Source organism: Otolemur garnettii, unplaced genomic scaffold, assembly GCF_000181295.1.
Source record: "Otolemur garnettii isolate 467f Iridium unplaced genomic scaffold, OtoGar3 scaffold00108, whole genome shotgun sequence".
Lineage (NCBI taxonomy): Eukaryota > Metazoa > Chordata > Mammalia > Primates > Galagidae > Otolemur > Otolemur garnettii.
Genome location: NW_003852503.1, coordinates 83244 through 110689, shown reverse-complemented (window position 1 = coordinate 110689; position 27446 = coordinate 83244). Strand labels below are relative to the sequence as shown.

Sequence of the window (27446 nt, the reverse complement as noted above, 5' to 3'; positions counted from 1 at the left end):
CACCAGAAATACTAACCATTAGGCATGAGAATGTAGAGCCCTACTCAGTTTGCACGGCTTTGTTGTCAGTGTGACTCTGGGATGGGCTTTATTTTCTGCCATTTACTGATGGAGTGCCTGGCACAGGGGAAGCACTCTAAGTAGCTGTATAATGAAGGAAGGAAATTAATCTTCCTAGATGGTAGGAGCATATGAGGAAACAGAGATGTGAATGCATTGAAAATGAGAATGTTGGGAAGCGTGACTCTGGCCTAGGTTGGTAAAAAAGATTATAAGATAGCAAGTGATTAGAGCCCAGAAGGAGGAGCCAGCGCCAGTGGCCAGCAGAAAGCCAGCTGGACAGTGGACTTGTATCCAGGGATGGTGAACTCTGTGTAGTCAGGGACTCACATTTATTATTGGGATATCCAAGCTAATGGATGTCCTGGGTTAACACAGTTTCTAAAATCTCTTCACTGGATGTCGTTGGTCAGTGGTGAACTCCATTTCAACCAACCAGTCTTGAGCTGGTAAGCCAAGGACTAACTAATTCTTGTGAAACATGGCATCTTTGCCTTTATAATCCAACCCCCTTGCCTTTGGTCTAAGGAATAGTCTTCAAAGGAGATGCTGCTCTCTTTTGTATGTATTTACATAGGGGGAAATCACTTTTGTTTTAAATGAATTGTCTTGTGAGTTAGTTTGACCATTACTAACCTTTTTGCAATGCATCAGATTTCCCTTGCCTTATCTGGAAGTTAACTTTTTTCTTTTCTTTTTTTCTTGAGACAGAGTCTTACTATGTCACCTTTGATAGAGTACTATGGTGTCACAGCTCACAGCAACCTCAAACTCTTGGGCTTAAGTGATTCTCTTGCTCAGCCTCCCAAGTAGGGAAGTTAACTTGTCTTAACAATCATTATTCTTGCCGGGAGTGGTAGCTCACGCCTGTGATCCCAGTACTCTGGGGAGCCGAGTGGGTGGACTGCTTGAGCTCAGGAGTTTGAGACCAGCCTGAGGGAGAATGAGACCCCCATTTCTAAAAATAGCCAGATATTGTGGTGGGCACCTGTAGTCCCAGCTACTTGGGAGGCTGAGGCAAAAGGATCACTTGAGCTCAAGAGTTTGACATTGCTGTGAGCTACGACGCCACAGCATTCTACCCAAGGTGACAAAGTAAGACTCTGTTGCCCACCCCTCAAAAAGGTCATTATTCTTAACACTTATTATTGTACCAGAGTTTATTTTTCTTTTATCAAGTAGGAGAGGAAGAAAGCTAGAAACCTAAAGAACTTGAGGACTGGCACTGAAGGAAGTTCTTCAAGGTCTTTGAGGAAGTTGAAAGGAGGTGCCCTTGGGAGGAATAAGGCCCAGATAGGCTGTCTAGTTCTCTTCAGACTTTAGGTGCTGGAGGGCTGTAGTATGTATGTAATAGTACGTAGGCCTTACTAGGATGGTATTGCCATGTTTTGCCTGAACAGTTTGCTTTCCCCCTCATTCACTATCTTTTTTATTTTTCAATTTGAAAGCAGTCACTATTTATTAACTGACCACATTACAGAAACAATCAGGGCAGATACCTTAGTTCATTCTTCTAATAAGCCTATTGATTTGGTCTTCCCTGTTACCAGCATCTCTACCTACTACAGAGTGGGTTGTCTTTTTCTTCATTCCCCCCATGGAGATGATAACTTGAAGGGCCACAAGAAGTTATTTGCTACTTTGAAGCATTTTCCAACAGTATAGATGTAATGAATCAGATCCTCCATGCAGATGATGCCATATTTACCAAGAGATCGTGCAACCAAACTGTTATCAGTCAATGCAATTCGTTTCTTATTGATTTTGCGCATTTACTGACTTCAGATTTGGGTACCCCCATGCAATATATGGTTCAACAATCCTCAGCATGTTAATGGAAGCCTTGTTGAGCTTAACAAAAGTTCCATTGAAGATCTGGTGAAGGCGAAGAAGAAGGTGCCACACCTTTCGGACCTTTGGACTCACCACTGAGCCCTCTGATCCTGATGACAAATGCCAATTTGGGTTCTGCAGGTACATAGAAGTTACCAGCTTTTCTTGCCATCCTAGCCATCTGCATCTCAGTTCTGTACATCTGCCTGTGTTCTTTATGATAATGCTTGGCTTTTTCACAGATAAGCTTCCTCCTTGCCTTTCGAAGCCTCTTTTGGGCACACTTCTTTCTCAGATGCTTGATCTTCAGCTCTGCGAAATTCTTTCGCTTTTTCTTAAGGGCTTCTGGCACCCTCCATGGTTCCAGGTGGAAAAGGAGGACCTCATTCACTATCTTTCATTACGAGGTGGCAACATTTCTCAGAAGCTCTGGTGCAGGTAGTTTTTTTCACCAGCCATGTTGGACTGGGGCTAAGTGTAAGTACCAGACTAACAGCAGAGAGTAGGGATAAACTGTGCCATAGAAGAAGGCTAAGAAATAGTCCTGTGCTAGGTTTTCTGGCGGGTCGACCTTATCATCCTAAGTGAGTAGCGTTGGTGGCAGAAGGACAGAGCTCCCGTAAGATGTGTCAGTGCGGGAAGCCTGGGAAGGCCTTGGCAAGCCTGTAGTTGGGACAGATTGGAGTGTCTGCCTGCTCAGAAGTGTGAGCCATATGGAGCACATCACACCTGTGCCACACAATCTGTACTCACTGCCCACTGTTTCCAAAACAATGATTTTTCTGGTTTAGGTGAATTATACATCTAATATGTTGATGTCTGGCTATTGGTGGTTTAAAAACAATACTGAACATTTGGTCCCTGGCTTACTTAACCTCTTAGGGATGGGAGTAACAAGCTCAGTTGATCTTGCTTTGAAGGGGAAACATACGCCCTTTGACTGATACCTTGGGGTATTTGGACAGCCCCCAGGACTCCTTTATGATTCTAGTTTTTACTAATCACCTATGGACATCTCTTGCTTCTGCTTAACTCTTGCTGGTTAGCAAGAATTTTGCCTAGCAAAATTGTTTAGCACCTAGGCATTTGGGTCGTATTTTTATAATTATCATTCCTCACAGATTGGGTATAATAATTTTAGGGTGCTCCGTTTCCCTTCTTTTCCTTTGAATTTGTATTGATCCAAGTGATAGAAATTATAAATCAATTCATATTCTTTGGCATAATGCCCAGGATATTTTTATTTATTTATTTAGTTTTTGAGACAGAGCCTCAAGCTATCGCCCTGGGTAGAGTGCTATGGTGTCACAGCTCAAAGCAACCTCCAACTCCTGGGCTTAAGTGATTCTCTTAACCTCAGCCTCTCAAGTAGCTGGGACTACAGGCGCCCACCACAACGCCCGGCTATTTTTTGCTTGTATTTGTCATTGTTGTTTGACAGGCCCAGGCTGGATTCGAACCCACCAGCTCTGGTGTATATGGCTGGCGCCTTTGCTGCTTGAGCTACAGGCACCACCTAAAATATTTATTTAAAAAAAAGTCCATTTCTCTATTTTTATCTATTTTCCCACTCTTGTTTTGTTAACTTAGTTCATGTTGTTTGGTTTGCACAGGCATAATTTTGTCATTTTGAAGGCAATTTCCTTAAGTTTCTGAGTATGATATCGGCAGGGGTGGTGCGGAGAGTAGGGAGAAAAAGGAGGGTAAGTGGTAGGTGATGACAGGGTGATACCACCAAGTAGTGGGAAGTTTCAGGTTACAAAGGATTTTCTCTAACCTGTGCTCCATTTTATTAGATAATTACAAGTAGTTAGGGACACTGTATAAATGTAGAAGGTGAGCTTATGTTAATATTGACAGCTGGATAGTATAACAAGAATTTCTATTTTATGTTTTTCATTAAATTTCCTTGCATTTTAGTAGGTGTTTATTTTTGTTTATCTTCATGTAGGATTAAAGCTAGGTAACCATTTTATTTATTTATTTATTTAGGCCACATGTGTCAGTTAAAAGTAAGGAGGGAGCCCGGTGCAGTGGCTTGTGGCTGTAATCCTAGCACTTTGGGAGGCCAAGGTGGGTGAATTGCTTGAGCTTAGGAGTTTAAGACCAGCCTAAGCAAGAGTGAAACCTTGTCTTTGAAAGTAGCTGGGCATTGTGGCAGGCTCTTGTAGTCCCACCAACTTGGAGGCTGAGGCTAGCAGTGGTTCTTAACCTGTGGGTCATGACCCACAGGAACTGTATTAAAGGCTTGCAGTATTAGGAAGGTTGAGAACCACTGGGCTAGAGCATCTCTTGAGCCCAAGAGTCTGGGGTTTCTGTGAGTCATGAGGCCATGGCACTCTACGGAGGGCGAAAAAGTGAGAATCCGCCTCAAAAAAAAAAAAAAAGTAAGGAGGGATTGGTACAGATTAAGGATAAAAACACTATTGCTATTGTTAGTTCTGGCCTCTTGCCTAAAATCTGGCCAGTCTTACAGCTTTGAACTCAGTTTATTGCTGAGGCTGGGAATCACCACAAATCAGTATGATTAGGCTCTAATTTTTTTTTAACTAATTGATTGATTAAATTCTTGAACTCTTATTATTTCAGCAGACGCTGATACTTGGATGGTGGTACTGGATCCTGTGAAGGCTGGTGGGCCTTTCGAACTGATGGCACAACAGATTTTGGGGAGAATGAACACCACCCAGACAGTTCACGATGTTTTGTTTGGAGATGTCTGGCTCTGTAGTGGGCAGAGTAACATGCAGATGACTGTGCTACAGGTAATTTTCAGAGCTACCGCAATAATCACCAGTGTCAATGTCGTGACGAAGAAGAAAAAGGAGGAGGAGGAGGGAGGAAATGATGAACTTAACACATGCTAAGATCGGTTCTCAGCGCTCTGAATGCATTAATTAATCTGATTTAACAGCCTTAAGAGGTAAATTACCAATTAAATTGGTAGTTATTGACTGGCACTCATATTTTTTATACATTTTGATTTTCTTCCTTTCATAGGTTAAGAGCTTGAAAAAATTACTAGGACTTTCTCCAAAATGGAGCTTCTTTACAAGTTGATTTTCATTTTCTTGCCTTTTATTTTTATTATCCTCCCTCTTTGAGAAACATTTACATTTGAGGGTTAAAAATCTTTACATCTGGACCATGATCTCAATTTATTTCCCTTTTTGCAAAGCTTGTACAATTGAGTGCTTTTAGGTACTTTGATTTCTTGTTTTGCTTCAATAGCTTCTATTCCTTATAGTTTCGCCTTCATTTTTTTTTTTTCCCTTTTTTAAGCTATTTCTAAATAACGCTGCTACAATGATCTGACTCTGGACCTATCTACTTCATCATTTGTTTTCTGATTCAGAACCTAAATTACTGTATTTAAGTCTTCCTAATTAATATTTTATTTACCCTTACTTTCTGCCTTATTTAAACATATAGAAGGCTTTTGAAGTGAAGTGTTTATTAAATTGAACTTTGTTTTAGCATAAGTGAGTGGAAACCAAGTTGAAGTTTTAACTTTTGGTAGCATGGTTCTGTATAGAAGTGAAATCGCTGTTAACTCATGAAGGAAAACAGTATTTATCTTTTTCTATATATTTTTTGAGACAGGGGTATTGCTCTGATCCCAGGCTAGAGTGCAGTAATGCCATCATAGCTCACTGCAACCTCAAACTCCTGGGCTCAAGCCAACCTCTTGCCTCAGCAGCCTTCTGAGTAGCTGGGACTGCAGGAATGTGCTACCACGGCTGGCTAATTTTTCTGATTTTTGTAGAGATGGGGGGTCTCACTCCGCTCAGGCTGGGAAAACAGTACTTTTCTTAATGCGTTAATTGCAGCTCCGTGTTTGTACAGAAAGGCATGAACCAGATCTGTTTGCCTCTATGTAGTCACTTTCTCAGTGGCGGTCTGTGCCAGGGGATCCCATCCCACTTTCTGTCAAGTTAAATCAGATTTTGATTGTTAGGAGTAAACACATTTTTTTTTCCCTCCTGCCTAGAATTTACTCTTAACCATCTTCAATATTAGGCTAGGGCTGTAAACTCTAAGATGTAAGGGAATAGAGAAAAGATTCCATCTGAAACATCCAAGTGTTAATTTTTAATTTTTTTTTTTTGTTTTAAATCATGCACTTAGTTTGCAAGACAGCATTTTAGGTGCTGATGGTACCAAAAGCCAAGTTTTCTAGTCTCTTAACAGTCTGTAGAATCTTATATATATTTTTTTTTTATCAAAAGATGCTTTACGTAGCTTCGCTTGCTTCTTTTCACACCACACACACACACTCACACACACTCACACACAGCGTCTGTCTCTTTCCCTTCTCCCCTTCCACGTGACTTTTCCGAGGAGGTAAGATTTCCACTATAACCTACCACTGTTCACATTCAAATGCAGGAAACGGCAGATTGTATGCCCATCTTGTTGTTAGGGTAAAGTAGAATTTTAAAACCGAGTGTTATTTATAACACTGAGTGAGATGTTTATAAATGGAGAGAAGTCTAAATGTTCATCTGTCGCCTCCTAAGTCAGGGTAGGTCTTAAGACTTGGATTATTTCTAGGTAGGCCCAGAAAAAGATGACCAGTGTCAGTGAGGAAACCTATTTTTCAGTGTCTTGAGCCTCCCCACATTCCTACTTTACAAGTGGAGAAGGGAAGCTCCAGAAGAGAAGGGCTGGCACCGTGTTACAGGAGAGATTCACAGAAGGTGACAGCTGGCTTTTTATAGTCGGTCCCACCATAGTGACAGGTAACTTCACTAACAGAGTCTCCAAATTCTTTTAAGTAAATAAGATTTTCCTATGTTTTTCTGCGCGCGCGCGCGCGCACACACACGCATCGTTCCCCTCCCCCACACAGACCCCATGCCAACATTCTCCGAGGAAATAGATTCTTGACGTGTCTTCATTAATTCAAGAATGTGGCATAAAGGTTACAAAATGAACACTGGTGAGCAGCTGCTTTGATGGTGAATGGTCCAGTCCCTCGAGAGGCCGCGGTGCTCTCTCTCAGCCTCCGCAGAGTTAATGACTTCAAATACCTTGGTGTTCATTTACATCCTCATTTAAATACTTGGTAGAAAAATAATTACACTGAGGTGTTTGATGAGATGAAATCTGATCTCGGCAGATGGAGCAAGGCTTCCCCTTTCATCAGCAGGGAAACCAAGTGTCATTTAAATGAAAATCTTCCTGAAATCTCTTTATTCCTAAATTTGCTGCCAATATCCCCGAGGAGATGCTTCCATCAAAAAGGCCCAGTGATCTGGGGAGAGGATACCGATTTCTTAGTAATTGTCATGACATTCATCGTCAGGTCCAGCCGGAATCGCCCCCACCCCCACCTTTGTTACCACTTTCTGTGGATTTCAAGTTTTGGTTTGAAATAAGACACAAATGGGAGTTTGAAAATGGAAGTTTTCCAGCCAGTGTTTTGGATCCAGCTCCGCGTGCTGGTAACAGTGTAGGAGAATGCCAGCCACCCTGACTCTGCCGGCCTCTCGCAGCGCTCAAAGACAAGTAACGTGCGCTCCCAGACTGCCTCCCCAAGCTGGCGTCTCCCTGCGACGAGGCACTTGAGTTCCCAGCCAGTGCGGAAGCCAGTGTGGGCGGAGAGAATGAAAGCGATTTCATCCACCGTTTCCATGGAAGCGGCATACCATCCTTAGTGTTTAGCGCAGAACTGAATTTCAAAGGAGGCAACTTTTTGCAGGTACTTGGTGCTGAAAAATAATTTCCCTGCCAGAATGTACCGAGTGCATCAGCCTGTTCCTATCCTGTAGCGTTTAGATTTAATTTGCAGGTGAGATCCTGAAGGAACGGCTCTGGGTTACCTTTGGCATTTTCCTGAGACCACGCATAATCTCTGGCCTGGTAGTGCGAAGACCAGCAACCCTGACAGGCTGGAGCTGCTGCTACCAGGGAGAATTTCAGGTTGTGGCTTCCATTGTGACCAAAGGGCCATTTCGTTTGCATCTGCCTGTCTTATTGGCCTGCAGCAGGCTCAGTGGCACATCAAGAGGCGATTCCAGGGGCAGTGGGTGTCAGTGAAATGCGCTGTGGGGGCACCCTGGCTGCTCCTTCGTTTCTCTTCTACTGTGGCTGGAGGGCCAGCTGTATTCTCCGTGGTGGGTGGGAGGGAAGAAGAGCCAGCTGCGCACTCTGGCCAGCGGCCAATGGAAAGTATCCCAGCCTGGTGCCTTGTGCGGTGGCAGCCCTGACTCAGCTGGAGCACTTGTTCCCTCAGGCAAAAGGAAACACAGCTTCCTGATTCTCCTCTTAGCCCTTTGTTTTGGAAAGAGAAGCTGGATTAGCCCAGGAGGCTAGAGAGGACTTAGGTAAAAACCCACATCAAAGCAAAACAAGGCATTTCTGATACAGTCTTTTAAAAAGAAAAATATAATTAAAAAAAATCACGATTAAAGGAAATAGAACTTGCGTGTTAAGTTCATAGAGGAATGATGCTTAAGAGGCCTAACAAAGAAATTACGCACATTCTTGTCCACGAAAGCCCTAAGCTGTTCCTGGCGTATTCTTGGCAGCTGATGAGGTTTCAGAAAGCGATTTGGGGAAACATGATCTGTCTTTGGTCGGACCCTTTCCTTTTTCTTGTTCTTTGGGACTGTTCTAAGCTGTTACCCTGAGCCCCAATTTTCTTTTTTTTGAGACAGAGCCTCCAGCTGTCCCCCTGGGTAGAGTGCCGTGGCATTACAGCTCACAGCAACCTCCAACTCCTGGGCTCAAGCGAGTCTCCTGCCTCCGCCTCCCAAGTAGCTGGGACCACAGGCGCCCGCCACAATGCCCGGCTGTTTTTTGGTTGCAGCTGTCATTGTTGTTTGGCGGGTCCGGGCTGGGGATTCGAACCCGCCACCCTAGGTGTACGTGGCTGACGCCTTAGCCGGTTGAGCTAATGGCGCTGAGCCTGAACCCCAATTTTCAAACCCCATGCTTTTCTTCAGTGATTTGCCAGAACCAAGATGATAATGCAGTTGGCTTTCTGTATCCATGAGTTCCACACCTACAGAGTCAATCACCCATGAACTGAAAATATTTGAAAAAAACCAATACAACAATTAAAAAGATTCAAATAAAAAAAACCCAATAAAGTTCACATTAGTATTCCTTATCTGAAATGCTTAGGAGCAGAAGTGTTTTGGATTATGGGTTTTTCGAACTTTAGAATATTTCACATACATAAGGAGATATGTTGGAGCAGGGACTCAAGTCTAAATGTGAAATTCATGTACGTTTCAGATATACCTTCTGCTCATAGCCTGAAGGTAATTTTACACAACCTTTTTAATAATTTTGTGCATGAACCGAAGTTTGTGTTGAGTACCGACATGTGGAATTTTCCATTTTGGGGTGTTGTGTTGGCACTCAAAAAGTTTGGGATTTGAGGTGGCACCCACAGCTCAGTGGGTAGGGCGCTGGCCACATACCCCAAGGCTGAATGGTTTGAACCTGGCCTGGCCTGCTACACAACAATGACAATTGCAATAACAACAACAAAAAGCCGTGCATTGTAGCAGGTGCCTGTAGTCCCAGCTACTTGGGAGGCTGAGGCAAGAGAATCGCTTAAGCCCAAGAGTTTGAGGTGGTTGTGTGAGCTGTGATGCCACAGTACTCTACCCCAGGGCGATAGCTTGAGATTCTATCTCAAAAAAAAAAAGTTTTGGATTTGAGAGCATTTTGGATTTTGGAGTATAGGTTAGGGGAGGATCAACCCATGTAACAACTATTTACATAGCATTTATATTCTATTATAAGTAATCTGGAGATGATTCGAAGCATACAGGAAGATATTTGTAGGTTATATTGATATATAAATATACCATTTTATATAAGGATTTTTGAGCATCTTTAAACCTAAGGGAGGAGAGGTCATGGAACCAATCCTTGGCAGCTATGGAAGGACAGTTATAAACATTTTGAGAGTGATTTTAGTATGTTCAGTAGTTCACTCATTTCTCAGACGTGTTTCTTTTGATCTTACTTCTCTTTTGTGGTACGGATTAGAAAAACCTACCTCTCCAAGGCCTTTTTGGGGTCCACATGGGATACTAAGCACCATTTTTTATAATTGCCAGGCCTTTGTGTGATCAGATGCTTTTTCAGAGTAAAAGTGTTCCAGTTTCAAGATACCACAGTGTTCTAATTCATAGTTCGCATTGTTAGCCTAAACGTCTCCACCACTCCTCTTGGCTAATGGAGACTACTCCTTAAGATCCTGGGTTTCATGATTTTCCTGTGCTCTTTGGGAACATGATTCATCCTGGTGCCTCTTGGTCAGAGTGGAGCAAGGTGATTCAATCTGTCCTGTTGATTTTAGTTTTACTTATTTGATCTCAGTATATTGAAGGCTCAGAAGGTACTCGTAGGATTAGTAGTGTTGGTTACTAAGAGGCATCAGGCTAATTCACCACCCACTAGCTTAAACGACATTTCAATTTCTCTTCTAGATATTTAATGCTACAAGGGAGTTGTCTAACACTGCTGCCTATCAGTCTGTCCGCATCCTCTCCGTCTCTCTCCTTCAGGCAGAGCAGGAGCTGGAGGACCTGGCTTCCGTTGACTTGGAGTGGTCTAAGCCCACCTCAGGTACATGACTGCTCCAACATGTGCCGTCTCTTACGTACTGGGTTAGTGCCTCGAGTGGAATCTATGACCCTGAGATTAATTCTTAACTGTCTATTTATTATTACTCAACTCTCTTTTCATCCAGTTCTTATGGACTCTCCACTCCATTCCTGGTGCTGTTTCATATGTTTCTTCTCAAGACTCTACCAGTGACTCTTCTCTCCCTTGTGATGACGAAGTGGCCTTTCCTTCCACAACTTCAGTGAAAATACTGAGGCCCTTCAGCATGGGCGTTGCCAGCATCCATCGCCAGAGCCTTAACTTGGTATTATTTTCTTCTCATTCTTCCTTTGTTTCTATGTCTGAAGGCAATGGATTTGTCTTGTTTCAGGGCTAACTCTGAAATGTGGGCTCTTACTTCCTCCAGAGCCCAGAGCCTCCTTTTATCCCTTAGGCTGTGTTCTCTCCCTGTCTGCCATTCACCATGGGGTCTTTATTTCATGATGACTCTGTGTCAGGCTCTGTGCTCTTCCCCTGGACACAGAAGTGACTAGACAGACAGTCTCTATCTCAGATCCTAGCCTTTCCTTTGTTCTAACAAAACAAGGCAAAGCTAAACCTAACACCCTTCTCCTGATAGCTCATCTCTCTCCTTTGCTTTGTTAAACCTTTCTAGAATATCATTTGTTTTCATTCTTTCCCTACCTTTCCATGTGTTCACTCTTGAACCCTTTGTAATACGGCTTTTCTTCCACTTTGAGAAGAAATTTGAACTTGTGTTCAACCTCAAGGTTACTGTTCTTCTAATTATAAACCCAGGGACCTTTGCACCTTTTGACACTGTAGACCATCCCTCCTAGAAACTGTATTACTCTTAGCTTGCCTGGTATTTCCTTTTCCTAGTCCTCTGTGTTCTTCATCCTCATTTCTTTGCATTTTAAGCCTATTCAAAAGTGATCTTTGTGTTTTTTCTCTGGGCTCTTTTCTTTTTTGTCTATATTTGCTTTACCTTGATGACCTCAGTGGTACCTATATTTTCAAGTGTTCATTCATTCAACAATTATTTGAGTGCCTACTATGTGCTACACTGTTCTAAGTGATGGGGGTATAACAGTAAATAAAACAGGCAAGACCACCTAACCTCATGGAGTTTATAGTGCAGTTAGAGGGAATACAGAAAATGAATAATAAAATTAGTAAATATACACGAAGTTACCTGATGCTATGCTTTGTCACTATCTGAACTCTCCTGTGGGAGCTCAGGAAGTGAATAGATTCTGGTAATTTTGGATGAATCCTTTGCTATATAAACTCTTATTACCTATTATCCAAAGTTCAGAAATCCATCAGATTTGGAAATGTGTTACGTCTTGCTATCTGAACTCTTTTTTTTACTCTCTGAACTCAGAGACTGAATCAATTTAGACATCATGGGATAGTTTAGAGGGGGAAGTATGCTAGTGAGACAAAAATAAATCAATAAGATACATTATGGGAGGGAGTGTTTGGGCAGGGATGGGGGAGTGCTTTGCAATTAAGAGTGGCCAGGGAAGTCCTGACTAGGAACGATGGCATTTCAGTAATAAGCTGAACAAGGTGAGGCTATGCAGAGATCCAGGGAAGAGCAGAGAGGATCGAGTCTCTCCCACAGTTAGACTCTTACCTGCCTTCTGTTGTAGCATTTCTCTCACTGTAGCTGGAAAAATTCCTCGGACTCTAAGGACTCACTGAATTACCATAGACTCCCCTGGATGATCCAGGGTACTCTCCCCATCTCAACGTCCTTAACCCTGACCACATCTACAGCATCCCTTTAGCTCTGTGGGCCCCGGGGGTCGGGGCAGAGACACCTTCCTTCTCAGTCTCAGTCATTTCCAGGGCTTTTCCATTTCATTTACTTCCCGATGTGGCTCCGTCCTCCCCTTAGTCTCCATCTTCTGCTATTTTCCTTTTGTAGCCTCTGCTCTAGCCAAATGCTTGCAGCATATTTCCTCTTGCATGTGCCTTTCACATGTTTTTCTTCTGTCTGGAAGGCCAGCCATGTTTACGGAACTCCTATCCCTCCTTCAAGGCTTCCCCAGCCCTCTTCTTTCTACGTCCTGCCTATCAGTGACACTACCTCTATACTGGGACCACCCACCACAGCCAGTCACCAGCAGCCAGCTGACTCTCAACCATGCCATAGATGTCAGGGGGACAGAAGAGAATAAGGAGACTTCTCTGCCTTCGGGTACCCGGTAGTGTAGTGGGGTAAGGGAAACACTAGCAAGACCATTACAAAAAAGTGCGGCAAGAGAGCTCTGCATAGGGCATCATGGAAGCTCAGGGAGGAGGTCAGTCTGATCTGCCTCTCATTTGATATTCGTAACACTTATTTGTATATTTTGAGGCACCAAGTTCTGCTATATAGTTTATTCAACTAAGTTCTTGCCTTATTATGTAAACTGTAGGACTTACGAGGAGAGTGGTTCCTTGTTTCTCTATAGCTCTGTCATTCCTATATCCCAGCCATCTAGAAGTTCTGCCACATAGTAGGTGCTCAATCAATCTGAACTCATTTGAAATTGATCTGAATCGCCACCATTGCACTACCTACTTCAGAGTGCCAGAACTGCACTGAGTTTGGAACTTTTGTGGCACTAAGCCAGTGAGTTAGACATAGTAAGTCTGGTCTAGTGAGTTAGTTCTAGTAAGTAAATACTGGGTTGAATTGGTCCCCCGGTTATGTGTGTGTACGTGTTCCCCTCTTCCTCCTCTTTCCTCTATCGTGGAAATCGCTCGCTCTGACCAGCGCTGGTTACTGGGCAATGTAGACAAATGACTTAGACTGTGCCCGAAATTGAAACACTAGTGTTGGTTTCTGTTACTTTCCCTTTTGGCCAAATTTCCCATTGTGTATCTGACAGTGTTTTCATTAGCATAGCTATAAACTTGGGTATAAAACATTTCTTCTCAACATGCTTCCTCTTGCCTTTTCCCTTCACAGATCTAAGGGGGAATGAGTGGGAAGAGAGGGGTTCAAGAAAGGGTAGCACAGGGCCCCACGGCCTCCTGCCTCTCACCTTTCGAGGGGAGCTTTAATAATATTCCTAGATTCTGAAGCACCTGTATGTGATGGGAAGCACGAGGAAGCCCACTTGCCTGGCTGGAGAGTTCTGGCTCCTTGATTATGGGAACGCATTATTTTATACTCAAATCGAGACCAAAATAATGACCGCTGCCTCTGTCTTATGAGAACAAGCATTTTGAGCAACTGAAAAGAAAATGAAGACATTGAAGTGACAGTTTTCCCCATGGGGAAAGATTTTCCTTAGGAAAGGTCTGAAGGAGCATGTCGGTCTCCATGCTGCCTCTGCTCATTGCCTCTCAGTGATGTCCCCGGTTTGAAGTCTTAGAAAGGAACAGAAGTGATGACCAAAGCTCACCCTTCTCACTTAGACCTGTCTAGTAGCTGTAGCTTGTATCCATCTACTTTTTCTCTGACTCTTCCTTTAACTATTTCTCTTAACAGAGAACTTAGGCCATGGATATTTCAGGTACATGTCAGCAGTGTGCTGGCTTTTTGGGCGTCACCTGTATGACACTGTGCAGCATCCCATTGGGCTCATCTCATCCACCTGGAGTGGGACACCCATTGAAGCCTGGTCATCTAGAAGGTCACTGAAAGCCTGTGGCATTCATACGCAAGGGTAAGAAAGCATTCTGCAGTTTAAGAGATAGCCTACTAGAGAATTACTGAAGAGGGAGGATTATGGTCACCTTTGAGGAGTTAAGTATGTGTTGAGTGTTCAAATATGTATTAAGTTTATGGAATTCATTCACAGACAGGGGAGATAGTGTCATCACCACCACAGTCATCTGAGAATATGTCAAAAATAAATTATGATCCTTTTCCTTAGTAATAGTAATAGCTAATACTTACTGAAAGCTTTCCATATACCAGCTACTGTTTTAAGCACCTTATATATATTAATTCATATAAGACAACAGTCCTTTGAAGTGTAGTTACTATTAGCATGCTAACAGTGTCTAATGGATGAAGACATTAATTCTCAGAGAGATATAGTATCTTTGTACATGGACACAACTAGCAAGAGGCCGAGTCTGTCTTCCAGGTGTGTGCTTCTAGACTCTGCTCTGTCACGTAGCAGAATAAATTGTCCAGTAGGAAGTACAAATGTCTGAACACGAACTTAGAGAAATACATTAGTATACTGACTGTGAAAGCCACTTAGGAAAAGCTGGGTCCGGAGAATACTTGTGGGGAGAAAGGGTGAGCTAATAAGAATCTCAATACTTGGGCGGCGCCTGTGGCTCAAAGGAGGAGGGCGCCGGCCCCATATGCTGGAGGTGGCGGTTCAAACTCAGCCCTGGCCAAAAACTGCAAAAAAAAAAAAAGAAAAAAAAAGTATCTCAACACTCATGCCAACCCAGAGACGAGCAGTTTGTGACCTGCTTTCACGGACATTGTCTCATTCACTCTGGGAGGGGGGTGGACTTGAGCTGTCGGTGTGGTTTGGGAATTACAGGTTTGCCTAGGGGGGAGTGAAGACCCTCAACTTTGGACCAGGAAGCACAGCCTGCAGTGGAGTAGGAGGTCAGAGGCAGCACACAGTCAGGGAGGGGATTTAAAGCCAGGCCTCTCAGGTCTCAGGGGTAAAAAGGATCATACCAAGGGTGTGGGAAAGTGGCCATTGTCACACACCAGAGTTAGGAGGCTACATTCCTGTAAGTATTCTGCAGAGAAATTTGGGAACATTTTCAAAGTCTTCAGAAAATGTTCCCTTTGACCCAGCAATTTCATTTCTGGAAATTTATCTTAAGGAAATAAATAACTAAGCATATATGCAGTGATTTAATTATAAGGAAGAGGATTGTGGCCTTAGAAAATCAAAAAGTTTAAAACAACCTAAGTATCCATCCAGCGAGTAGTGGGCTAAATAAATTTATTGACCTTGTGAAAAACCCATGATAAAACATTTGTCTGGCTTTAAAGACTTTGCCTAGACGCTGGGATGGCCCACTCTGATCTCATGGCAAGCTGACTGATATATTTACCTTGGAGAGAATGTGCAGGTGAGATCCAGAGACTGTTGACGTGTTTTTATGTGAAACAGGTTCATTCAACTTAATTCTGTGTCACTTTCCTTAGAAGTTTGTGCCAAGTGAAAGTGGACAGAGGGCAATTTAAGGATTGTCATGTCATCGGTCACTCACTCTCTGGTGACACTTGGGCATCTTACTGATTTCAGGTACATTCCGCGTGATTCTGTAACTGGACCCTCTGAGCCGTCTGTTCTCTGGAACTCTATGATCTACCCGCTCCATAAAATGACTCTGAAAGGCGTGATATGGTACCAGGGTGAGTGTTCAGTTTGCTAATTCTCCCTGGTATCAGTCAGCTTCTGCTGTGTAACAAACCTCCCTAGAACTTAGTGGCTTAAAACAACAGTACGTTTATAATTTTATTTAGCTTACAACTCTTGGGTTTACAGGGTAGTTTTTCTTCTAGACTGCTTCAGCTAATTTCTACTGGGATTGCTTATGTGTCTTTAGCCACCAGACAGGTTGTCTGGTGACCAGATGGTCTACTGTGGCCCCATCCTCCTGTCTGCAGACTGGGGGGTGTCTGCTGGTGCATCCTGGTTCCTAGGTGGCCCCTCATCTTTCTGCAAGCTAGTTTGGACTCATTTTTTATTTACATGGTAGTTTCAGGATTGCAGATGCATCATGAGAGAGCAGAACTTGAAGCTGAAGTGATTTCAAGCCTCTGCTTGCATGATGTTTACTGACGCCCCATTGGCCAGAGAAAGTCACAGGGAGGAGAGTGCAGGGAGGAGTGTGGCTATTTTTATAGTTTGTCCTGTGCACCTCTTACAGTTTTGACTGTTTTTAGGGGAGGCCAATATGAATTATAACACAGACCTGTACAACTGCACGTTCCCTGCACTCATTGAAGACTGGCGCCGCACCTTCCACAATGGCTCCCAGGGGCAGACGGAGCTCTTCTTCCCGTTTGGATTTGTCCAGGTACGGTTTGGATCAAGGCTCGCCTGTTCATGTCAGTGTTGGTTCCTGTGTTGAGAGTGTGCATGGGAATTTATCTCAGGTTGTTGATGAGACAATGACATCTTTTTATTTTATTTTATTTTATTATGTTTTTTGAGAGAGAATCTCACTTTGTTGCCCTTGGTAGAGTGCTGTGGCATCTTAGTTCACAGCAAGCTCAAACTCTTGCCTGTACCTCCTGAGTAGCTGGGACTATAGGTGCTTCCCCAAAGCCCGGCACCATTTTTAGAGATGGAGTCTTGCTCTTGCTCAGGCTGGTCTGGAACCAATAAGCTCTGGCAATCCACCCGCCTTGGCCTCCCAGAGTGCTAGGATTACAGGCGTAAGCCACCATGCCTGGCCAATTTAATCTCTTAAAAAAGTTAAGTGACTAATATTTCTTTTTATTAAAAAAGTATTATAGATTCATTGATGAAATATTAAAAAGATAAGCAAAAAAGAAGCTAAAAGAGCTGATAATCCTATAATCCAGAAATAAGCGTCTGTTCATGTATTTTTGAAATAGAATCTATACTATATCTTGCTTTTTTCTTTTAAAGTCACAGCACTTTTTTCATGTTAATAATCTTCAACATAACTTGTAATGGTTGCAGAATACTCTGACATATTGGTTGGATTGTGATTTATTTAGCTAGTTTTCAATAGATAGGCATTTTATTTTAAATATTTTACTTTATAAGCATTGGCATGTTTATTTTCCTTGTTGGTAAATCATTGCACCATAAAATAATTTATTCCATAAAATAATTCCATAATATAATTCCATAAAATAATTTCCCAGAAATGAAATTTCTGATTCAAAAGGCATACCTTTATAAGGCTTTGAGCATGTTCCCAGTTTCTCTGTAGACATTTATGAACTCATGTAAATTTATACTCTTAGCAACTATCTGTAAGAAAGTCCACTTCCCCATAGCTTCCCTAACTTGGTGTTATTCCTGTCACCCCTTGGAATGTACCATGCTTTCTCCTAGGCCATCACACATATCCCTAGCCTGGAACCATCTTTTCCATATTTTGCTTCTAATCATCCTTTAGATATCAGCCTGGATATTAGTTAGGAAACCTGTAACTATCCAAAGTCTGGGTTAGATTCTCCCTTTCCTCAGATTATGGGCTTTCTTAGAGCCCCCTACATCCCTTTTTTATTTGCATGTAGGTCGTGCACATAACCATACTTTCCTGGACCACACTTACATCCCTAGTTCCTAGTTGGTCAGCATTCATTAGATAGTGGCTTAACACATGAACATATATATCAAGAGAAACCAGACTTGGAATTAGAGATAACTCATCAGAAAGATTCTGTTTTGCTCCCTGCATAAAAAAATAAACATATTTGGCCAAGGTCATGATTCCTTTGCCTTCACCTGATCATATGACCTCACCAAAGATGTAGAGTATAGTTCTAGGATTTTTACAACACAGGAAATTAAATAAACAAGGTGTTATAAAAACAAAGCCCAGTTCACAACACCGTGACAGAGTAGGCTGTGCTGTTGGACTCTGGCATTCCTGTTTCCCACATCTGCCTCCACGTCTCCTGTCTTCTCACCAGCCTCCCACCTCCTACCTTGTCCTGTGTCATTGTACCCTCTTCTTTTTGAGTAAAGATTTCTGGAGACCTTCTTTCCACTTAAAATGTTCTTATGATCGTTTTCCCCCTTCTTCTCTACATTTGTTTTGATTCTGAAACAAAATTATTCTGCTCATTATTTTCAAAACAGCAGCTCCCTTCACCAGTCGCGTATTACTGTTGGTGGAAACTACAAATGGACTTCAGGGGAATGTTTTTCTCTCCTAGTCTATGTACGGGGCAATTTGAATGTGACTTCAGCCAATTCGAACAGAGTATGTGCTGTGAACCTTGTGAAGTGCTTGAAATGTATCGTGAATGAGTCAGATCTGTTCTTGCCCTTGGGCCTGACAGTTTGGTGGCAGTCCCTTAACCTCCAGGCTTTATCATTGCCAACAAAAATATGTTGGTTACTCATGGAAAGCTGGAAATATAAACATGTACCTTCAAAGGGGAAATATGAAATTAGATAACATAATGGTTCAGATCTTAGGTCTGCAGCTAGACTGCCTGCCTGGATCCAGATTCCAGTTCTGACAATTCTTAAGCTATGATTTTGGCCAAGATATTGAATTGATGTAAAGCCTGGCACATGTTGGATAATGTTAGTGGTTTTTTTTTTTTTTTTTTTTTTTTTTTGTAGAGAGAGTCTCACTTTATCACTCTTGGTAGAGTGGTGTGGCATCAAAGCTCACTGCAACCTCCAACTCCTGGGCTTAGGTGATTCTCTTGCCTCAGCCTCCTGAGTAGCTGGGACCACAGGTGCCCACCACAATGCCCGGCTATTTTTTGTTGTTTCAGTTTGGCTGGGGCTGGGTTTGAACCCGCCACCCTTGACATATGGGGCCGGCACCCTACTGACTGAGCCATGGGAGCCACCCAATGTTAGTGGTTTTTATTATTAATGAGAGAAGTCAGAAAATCTGGAGGGACAGTTGGTCTGTAAGGAATGTTTATAGAAATGTGGAGTCTGCAATAATGGTTTCAGTAATTAGAGCACAGTTAGAGATGTAGAATTTGAACTCCAAGCAGAGAGCAGGGCTAGATGTGTGCCAGAGAATTATTAGTAGAGAGGTGACCTGAAGCCAGGGAAAGGAATAAAAGAGCAGGGGACGAGGGACTGGAGTCCCTGGGAGTGCGCTTTGTAAGAAAGTAGTTTGGTTTGGAGGAACAATGGAACAGACCATAAATTGCAGTACGCAATTTGTAAAATTCTCTCCCTGTGGCCAGTTTTATATCCTTCAACTGTTCTAGAAGTGAATTAGCCTCAGTATTTCTACCAGTCACTGTGGGAGACTGAATAGTGCCCTGCTATAGCTCAGATTGGGGGAAAAAACAGAGATTTCATTTGGGTATGCTGGTGCCCCCATGTGGCCAGTGCATGCCAGTGCAGTCAGTGAAACAGCAGCAGATTGCCGTGGTTCTTCTCTCTCAGCAAACTGCCGTTTTGGCTTCAGGGGCTGTTATTAGCTAATGAGCATTTCTCCTTGTTGAGCTGCAGGTTAGTACTTACCGTAGACTCTTTACAGTGGCTTTGTTGCTGTGGCCTGCAGTGTGACACTGGCCGTGCGTGGTTCTGCCTTCAGTCTTTGGGGTGTTGTCTAGAAGAAGTAGAGTGACTCATGGGAATTTTTATTCCCATTTTCTAGTTTTCAGGGGATTCCACTGTGAAGCTTTTGTCATTTCCTGTGTTATAGCTGTTTTGTGTAAGATTTTTATTTTTTTGAAACAGAGTCTCACTCATTCACCCTGGGGTTGAGTGCTGTGGTGTCACAGCAACCTCAAACTCTTAGACTTGAACAATCTTCCTGCCTCAGCCTCCCAGGTAGCTGGGACTATAGGTATCTGCCACCACACCCAGCTAGTTTTTCTATTTTTTTAGTAGATATGGGGATGAGATTTCACTCTTGCTTACGCTGGTCTCAAACTCCTGAGCTCAGGTGATCTACCCAGCGTGGCCTCTCAGAGTTCTGTTATTACAGGCATGAGCCACTGCGCCTGGCCTGCACAATAGAATTTTACTAAGAAAGTTGGAAATGTTCTCTTAGTTTCACATCACATCTAAGGCCCCTTTCTGTCTCTGTTGCACCCTTTCCATGTTTTGCTAATGGTTTTCTAGTCTTTCTGGAGCAACCCAGGAAGCAGAAAACATCTTCCTTTCTTAGCTTCCTTTGGCCACATTTGCAGGGATGATGTCCAGTGTTTTCTGGGCTGTGTGAGTAGTGATCCTGGGGGGGAGGGAGGGAAGCCTGTTTATATTAATGCAGCCTCTGAAATTCAGTCAAAAGACAATGTCGTTTCTGGCCCAGACTGTTCCCAGTTCGTGGTTTACTCACAGTTACATCATGGTTTGTGAAAGAGAGATAATAGGTTGATGCCTCTCCCTGGCTGGAACGAGGGCTAAGAATAATATGCTATCTAAATGTAAACATCAGAAAAGGAGGGAGGAAATAGTGGGAAGGCAGGCATCATAGTAATAGTGAAGGGTTTTTCTGGGAGCCTCTGTCCTTTCCAGAGTAGGAGTACATCAGCTGTCAGTTGAGATGAAAACAAATCCTGTTAGCTCCGCATTCAGAACCTGACCATTTCTCCCTCCTGTTACTGCTTCTGTACTAGTCTAAGCCACCACCCTGGTCTCTCCCTGGAATTATTGCTCCCTAACTTGGTCTTCTTTCCTGCTCCTACCTTTTTTCCTTCTTAGGATATTTCCAGCACATCAAAGTGATCCTTTGAAGTGTAAGTCTTAGCAGAAGGCTCCCACAAGGCCGCAAATAATCTATCCCCTGCTCCCACTTCCCCCATACCTTCCTGTCTTAATTCTCTCAGCCTTGACTATTCCGCTTCAACCACATGGGCTGCCTTACTTTTCTTTAAGCATAAAGCACATTGCCGCCTTAGGGCCCGCCATTTTCTTTTCCATTCTGCCTGGAATTACTATGTATTCAGCAACTTAAAACAACAGAACACACGTTTATTATCTCCCAGTTTCTATGGGTGAGGAGTCTGGGCATACACAGCTTAGCTGGGTCCTCTGCTCAGGACGGCAGCGGAGGTGTTAGAGCTGGGGTTTCACCTGAGGCTTGGGGTTCTTTTCTTCCAAACCCATCTCGTTGTTGGCAGAATTCACTTCCTTGAAGCTATAGAACTCATGGCAGCTTAATTCTTGGAGGCCTGTAGGAGAGTCTATGGCCCTCTTTGACAGTCTTCATCTGACTAGGTCAGCCTCGCCATGGTACTCTGATCTTGAAGTCACTTGGCTAGGGACCTTTTTGCAGATCTTGAAGTCACTTAACTATAGGGACCTTACATCTGCAAAATCCCTCCCCCTTTGCCATGAGACAGAACACAATCATGGGACTGATAGCCCAGTACTTTTGCCACAGCCTTTTGGTTAGAAGCAAGTTACAGGTTCCTCCCTACCCCTCCAGCCAAAGAGAGTGTTATATAAAGGCTTGGGTTACTGCCGGTCATCTTAGAATTCTGCCCCCGCACCCTGTATCCTCCTGATAGATCCTTTTTCACCTCTCCTCCTAGTGAAGTTTCGTTCAAGGCTGACACTCTCTTCCCTGCTACCTTGTTCTCCAGTGCACTTCTCACTTTCTCACAGGATATGTAGTTTTATTGGTTATTTCTTCCCACTGGAATGTAAGCATGGGAAGGGATGCTTGTGTTTTGTTCACTGCTCTATCCACCAGGCCAATATTAGTGCCCGGACAGAGTAGATACTCAGTAAATGTTTGTTAAGAATGAATGAATGAATGAATGAGTGAGCAGACTGATATGACATGAGCTATTGTTCTGCACTGGCTTTTTCAAGAGCAATGTCATTTCCCAAATACTCTGGCACTACTTGGCTGCCCCAGATTCCAGGAAGAGAATTCAGATGTTGTGAATTCCGGGTGATGGAATTTATCCTTCCGTCTTGTGCCTGTATCCGGGTTGGCTGTCTGGTTCTGTCAGTTTGTCTTATTTCTGGTGATCCCTTTCCTGTTCCTCTCCCTCTAGACCAGACACCTGGGTCTAGAATGTGACAATATAGCTGCTTCACTCGTCAGTCCCTCTGCTGTAAGTTCTTTCTTCTTTCCAAAGCCATTTGTATGATCACTAGATTAATCTTTTGAAATGGTCCACTTATCCTTTCAATAGTCTCCCTGGCTCTGTAATTATTTAATTGCGATGAGATTTGTAAAACATAAAATTAGCAATTTTAAAGCGTTCAGTTCAGGGACATTTTGGTACATTCAGAATGTCATATAGGCATCACCTCTACAGCGGTTCTTTATTGCTTACAGAATAAAATACAACCCCTGTCCGAGCACTTGGCTCGCTGGCTTTCCCAGCTTGTCTTTCCTGTACAAATCCTCCAGCCCACCTGGATTGTACTCTGCCTCACACTAGCCATTCTCAATCTCCCCACCTTTGCATCTCGGAAGGTTCTAACATGTGAAGCATGAGCAGTACCGTTTGTCGCGACTTCTCATGTTTTCTGTGCCTAGCTGATTTTTTTAAAGTATTCTGAGGCCATGTTTCTTTATGGTAATTTTGCCTGTTTTAAAAGCATAGCACTTGCTGTCTGTGCTCCCAGCGTGGTATTTACTCCATCTTATTTCATACTGTTATTTCTGAACATTTCTTCTTTATTATGTGCAAGTTCGTCCCCCAACAAAGCTGTAAAGTGCTTGCCCTAGTTCGCTATGGCTATGTAGCAGGCCACCTCAAAACTTCATGGGTTAAAAAACTTTATTATAGAGTTCGTGAGTCTGGGGAGCAGGGGGAGTTGGATGATAAGCTCCACACTGAGCCAGACAGTTGCTTTGCTTGGCTGGAGAGGATTAAAAAGGGCAGCTCAGTTCCATGGCTCTCGTCCATCTCCAGAGAGTGGTTGGCTCACCTTCTCGTGGGGATAGCAGATGTGCAAATGAGCAAGTGGACCCATGTGGAATTGACACACCCTAATTTCTGCTTCCATCTATTGGCCAATGCAAACCACATGGCTGAACTCAGAATTAGGGGATGTGGAAATACATTTTTCCTAATGGCAGGAATTGCAAAGCCATGTGGATATGGGAAGGAGTGAAGAATTGGGGTCTTTGATGCAATTAACCACATGCTCAAGGGCAGGTTCTTCTCTCTTCCCTGCAGTGCCTAAGCCTGTGCCATATTCGGGAGTGTTGGTTACTTATTACTTTGTAACAAGCTGCTCAAATTTAGTGGTTTAAAACACTGTTCTTGATTCCTGGGGTGGCCAGGCAAGGTTCAGTGGGGATGGCTCCTCTCTGCTCTCTGTGACAGCAGCTGGGCTTGCTCAGGTGGCTGCAGTTTGAGCTGGAGGCTCTAGAATTCACGTGACTGGACCCTACCTGGGATTGCTGGAATGCTGGTGCCTCTCTTTCTGTGTAGTTTTTCAGTCTCCAAGACCCCTTCCTCTGTATAATCTCTCCAGCAGGAAAAAGGGCTGTTTTTACATGATTAGCTCAGCATCCCAAGAGAATGAAATCCGAAGGCAAGGGCCCTATGGCAAAGACTCAGAAGCTGTAGGTCACTTTTGCTGTATTCCCTTGAGCAGAGAACACCCAGAGCTGGCCCAGATTCAATGGGAGGAGAAATAGCCGTCAGCACTTGGTGGGAGGTGTGGCAAAGTTGCATTGTAACAGGGAACATGGGATGAGAGGGATTGTCACGTCCATCTTTGGAGAGATGCAGCCACAATACTAAGAAGCTCGGTAAAACTTGCCGAACAAGCATTTGAGCCAGTAAGAGAAGCTGAAGCAGAATCTGCCTGTGAAAAAATCCCAGGGTGTGATTCTGATGCCATAAAAGCAACAACGTCTCTGCTTTCTAGTTATCTTCAGTTTTGTTTGAGGACAACCCAGATGGTGGATTTCCCCAGATCCGTTGGCACCAAACAGCAGACTTGGGCTATGTCCCCAACGTAAAGATGCCTAATACGTTCATGGCTGTCGCTATGGATCTTGGCGATAAGGACTCGCCTTTTGGAAGGTATGGTAGCTTCTTGGGCTGTGCGTGGTTCACCTCTGCTCTACGCGATGCCATCTGGGCTTTGTCCTGTGCCTGAACTAAGGATCAGAGCCTAGAAGCACTAGGTATCCATCGTTTATGCTGGGAGGTGCTGCGGGAAACCCCTCAACATCTTTTGTTCCTTGATGCTACACATCTTTATTCCTAGCTCACAGTCCATGTCCAAAGAAAATCGGCACAGACTGTACTCATTAAAGTCATTCACAGACCCAGAGCCACAGAGCCTCCAAGATGACCCGCATTTCCACAGTGACCGTAGAGGTTCATACTCGCAATTGGATGCTTCTGTCTGGAAGGAACACAAGTCATTTTTGTTCACATAGCCCTGGCCAGACCAAGTCATATGGCCATCATTAGCTTGAGTGAAAGCAGGAAATGGGATTCTAGCATGGACTCAGAGAGAGGGTATTGGAATGTTTGGGAATAGGCTCAGTGAGTACCCCACATTAACTGTGGGATCGAAATAGGCCCAACACACAATGTCTGGATTACATCAGGGACTTGGAGATATTTATTGAATGAACAAGTGAGAGCTGGAGGGGAGCAAATAATGAACAGCTGATTGAGATGCAATGTGACTTTTAGGGGCTGGGAATAGTCTGATGTGGTAACTCTCCTAAGTTTCAGTAACTTTCCCCCTTCTATTCTCCTCCCCCTTTCTGTCTCTCCCTTTCTTCTTTCCTTCCAAGCCATCTATTACTTCATGGTCACCAGCCCATAGAAGGCCCAGAGCCTCTTTGGTTATTATTTGCCATTTTTCTGAGGCTGACTTAGCACCCATTGTTGACTTCAGGCCGCTTTCTTCTTAAAGACTGCTTTGTATACTCTGTTTAAAAAAATTATTGTTCTTGCTGATCTCAAACACAAAGTTCTCTGCTTGTTGTTCATCCTGTAGCATCCACCCTCGAGATAAAGATACGGTGGCCTATAGGCTGCACTTGGGGGCCCGTGCTGTGGCTTACGGTGAGAAGGATTTGATCTTTCAAGGACCACTGCCTGAGAAGGTAGAATTCTCGCTCATGGGGCTGCTCAACCTCACATATTCCCAGGAAATCAAGGTGCAGAAGAAGGACAACAAGATATTTGAGGTGAGAATAACAGAAAATCAGCCATTCATCTCATGCTGGGAGCTAGAACTTCTCTACATCGAGGCCCATCTCATTCATCATAACATAATTAAGGAGCAGTGGTGGTTGGTGGGTGGCTGAATTTATCTCAGAGGAGCAAATAAGCAGCTATTAAGTCATTAGCTTAGAGGCAATTTTGAAAGACAGTTAAGGAAGGGCAAATAAGTCTATGTTAAAGTGATACTTATTTTTAATTTTGTCTCCAGAGCAACCATCTTTGCTCAGGGAAGGGCCTGCAGCTTTATTTGTAGGTTACCTCTTGAAGATCCTTCCTCCTGAATATTTACTTCATCCTCAGGTGTCTTTTTGTTATTCTGTCCTAAGTTCTGACATTCTTTGAGTTTCACATCTCCTGGGATTTGAGTGATCCTTGTAACTCAGTGTGAATCGATGTAATGAGACTTTCTTTTAATACCCAGCAAGGGTCATTCTGCTGTGGAATTGAGACTGTAAGTTAAGGGAGTTATTCAGGAGTCTTCCTTAATTGAGGGCGGAGGTGTTCCTAAATGGAACCTTTAAATCCTGAGGCCTTAGCCTGGGAGGGTGCATGAGAAAAGAGGACTTGAAGGTGAAAGAGTATTAAAGACAGACTTTAATTACAGAAGAGTTTGTCTAGGGGTGTGGCTTTTAGAACCCTAACTGTGATATCCACCTGCCTCGGATGTTTGGTCAGCGCTTTATCCCACTTAGCTTCTTGCCTCATTGGGTTTCGGGCGTGTTTAAGACTCCCGAGAAGTCTCTGCGTTCGGAGTTCTCTTCTCTAGTCATTTCCTCTCTAGTCTACTCACCATCTGGCCCGGGGCCACAGAGAGGGACAGGACAGAATTTGCTCTTTGGTTTCTGGGTAATTTACGTTCCCCTTTCTGGATTGCCTTCTGACTCGAGAAAGGCATCATATCTGAAGTTCCTTTGTAACCTTCCTTCATGCCGTAGGTCCTTCAGGAGCCCAGAGAATAGAGGGAGAAAAGCTGAGCTGCTCTGTTCCCTCAGAATCCTGCCGGCCCTGTGTGTGGCAGGACCGGTAGAGGGAGGATGCTCAGGGGGAGATTCCCCCAGATGCTCCTTTATGGGATTATGCTTCCTTGTCTCCTGCAGTGAGTTAATGTTTCATTTCTTGATTTAAATTGTGCATTGACTCACGTGAACATGCACTATCAGCCTCTCAGGGCCAGACCCAAACTAGACCATGTTTGTTGCAGCTGTTGGAGAAAGTAAGTCAGTGGCTAAGAGTGGCTCCTTCCTTCCCATCTAGCTTGTCTGAAAAAGCAGTTTTCAGTGTCCTCGGATGCCCTTCTACCCGGCCTGACCGTCCCGTTTTGTGACTCTCTTGTTAGATCTCGTGCTGCAGTGACCAGCAGTGCAAGTGGCTTCCAGCTGATATGAATACGTTCTCCACCCAGAGTCTAACCCTGTCACTCAAGTCTTGTTACGGCACTGTGGTTGCTGTCCGCTACGCCTGGACCCCATGGCCTTGTGACTATAAGCAGTGTCCCGTATACCACCCCAGCAGTTTCCTGCCAGGTCCTCCCTTCGTTGCTTATATCGCAGACCAGATTTCTGGACGGTAGCACGTGGGTGCCAATTGACAGCTGCAGCACCATCAGAATTTAGATACAAGGGTGAGCCCTTTTGATTTTGGCATTTAGGAGTTTAAATAAAAACAACTATTGTTTTTAAAGGAAATTAATGGAAGGCCTTATTGAATAGTTTCTAGCTAGAACATAGCTAGCTGTTTGTATATCCTGAGAGGAACTGGGGCTGGCAGGTAACTTGAAATGCTTGTCTTTTGTCCCCGAGTCTAAAAGTCTGTGTTGGACTAATTCTGAACGACAAACAAACTGGACCTCAGCGTGTCATTCACTTCACTTACATCATTGGGAGTTTAACACTTTTACCCCTTTTTATAAAGAACTATGGGGTCTCAGGGTTGGAAGATTTAAAAGGCCATATGGGCTAGGTAGTGCTTACATATTCTTTACAGAATCTGACACGTGGTTATTGAATCTCTGAAGTTTCCATTCCAGACTTCCTAACAGTTTTCTCTTATGTGGAACTAAAATCTTTCTCTCATGTAACTTTACTACTGCATGACAGTCTATCAGATAATTGGAGATAGACCTATTTGCATTCTCTTTAAGCCAAAAATAATGGTTCCTGCAGTCTAAATAATA

The 27446-nt window shown here is 43.5% G+C and overlaps 1 protein-coding gene across 2 annotated transcripts in view; it reads left to right on the top strand.

Moving 5' to 3' along the window:
* SIAE (sialic acid acetylesterase) overlaps nt 1-26958 on the top strand; it is a 36766-nt gene extending 9808 nt beyond the window's left edge. The window contains exons 3-10 of one of the 2 annotated variants that reach the window (XM_003796879.3): nt 4483-4658; nt 10347-10485; nt 13976-14153; nt 15717-15826; nt 16361-16494; nt 23952-24109; nt 25044-25236; nt 26610-26958. In XM_003796879.3, the coding sequence (XP_003796927.1) occupies nt 4483-4658; nt 10347-10485; nt 13976-14153; nt 15717-15826; nt 16361-16494; nt 23952-24109; nt 25044-25236; nt 26610-26843 (1322 nt within the window). In that variant the 3' untranslated portion in view covers nt 26844-26958. The remainder of the gene's footprint in view (nt 1-4482; nt 4659-10346; nt 10486-13975; nt 14154-15716; nt 15827-16360; nt 16495-23951; nt 24110-25043; nt 25237-26609) is intronic. The other variant, XM_023517307.1, reaches the window with a different exon arrangement.
* The last annotated feature ends 488 nt before the right edge of the window (nt 26959-27446 follow it).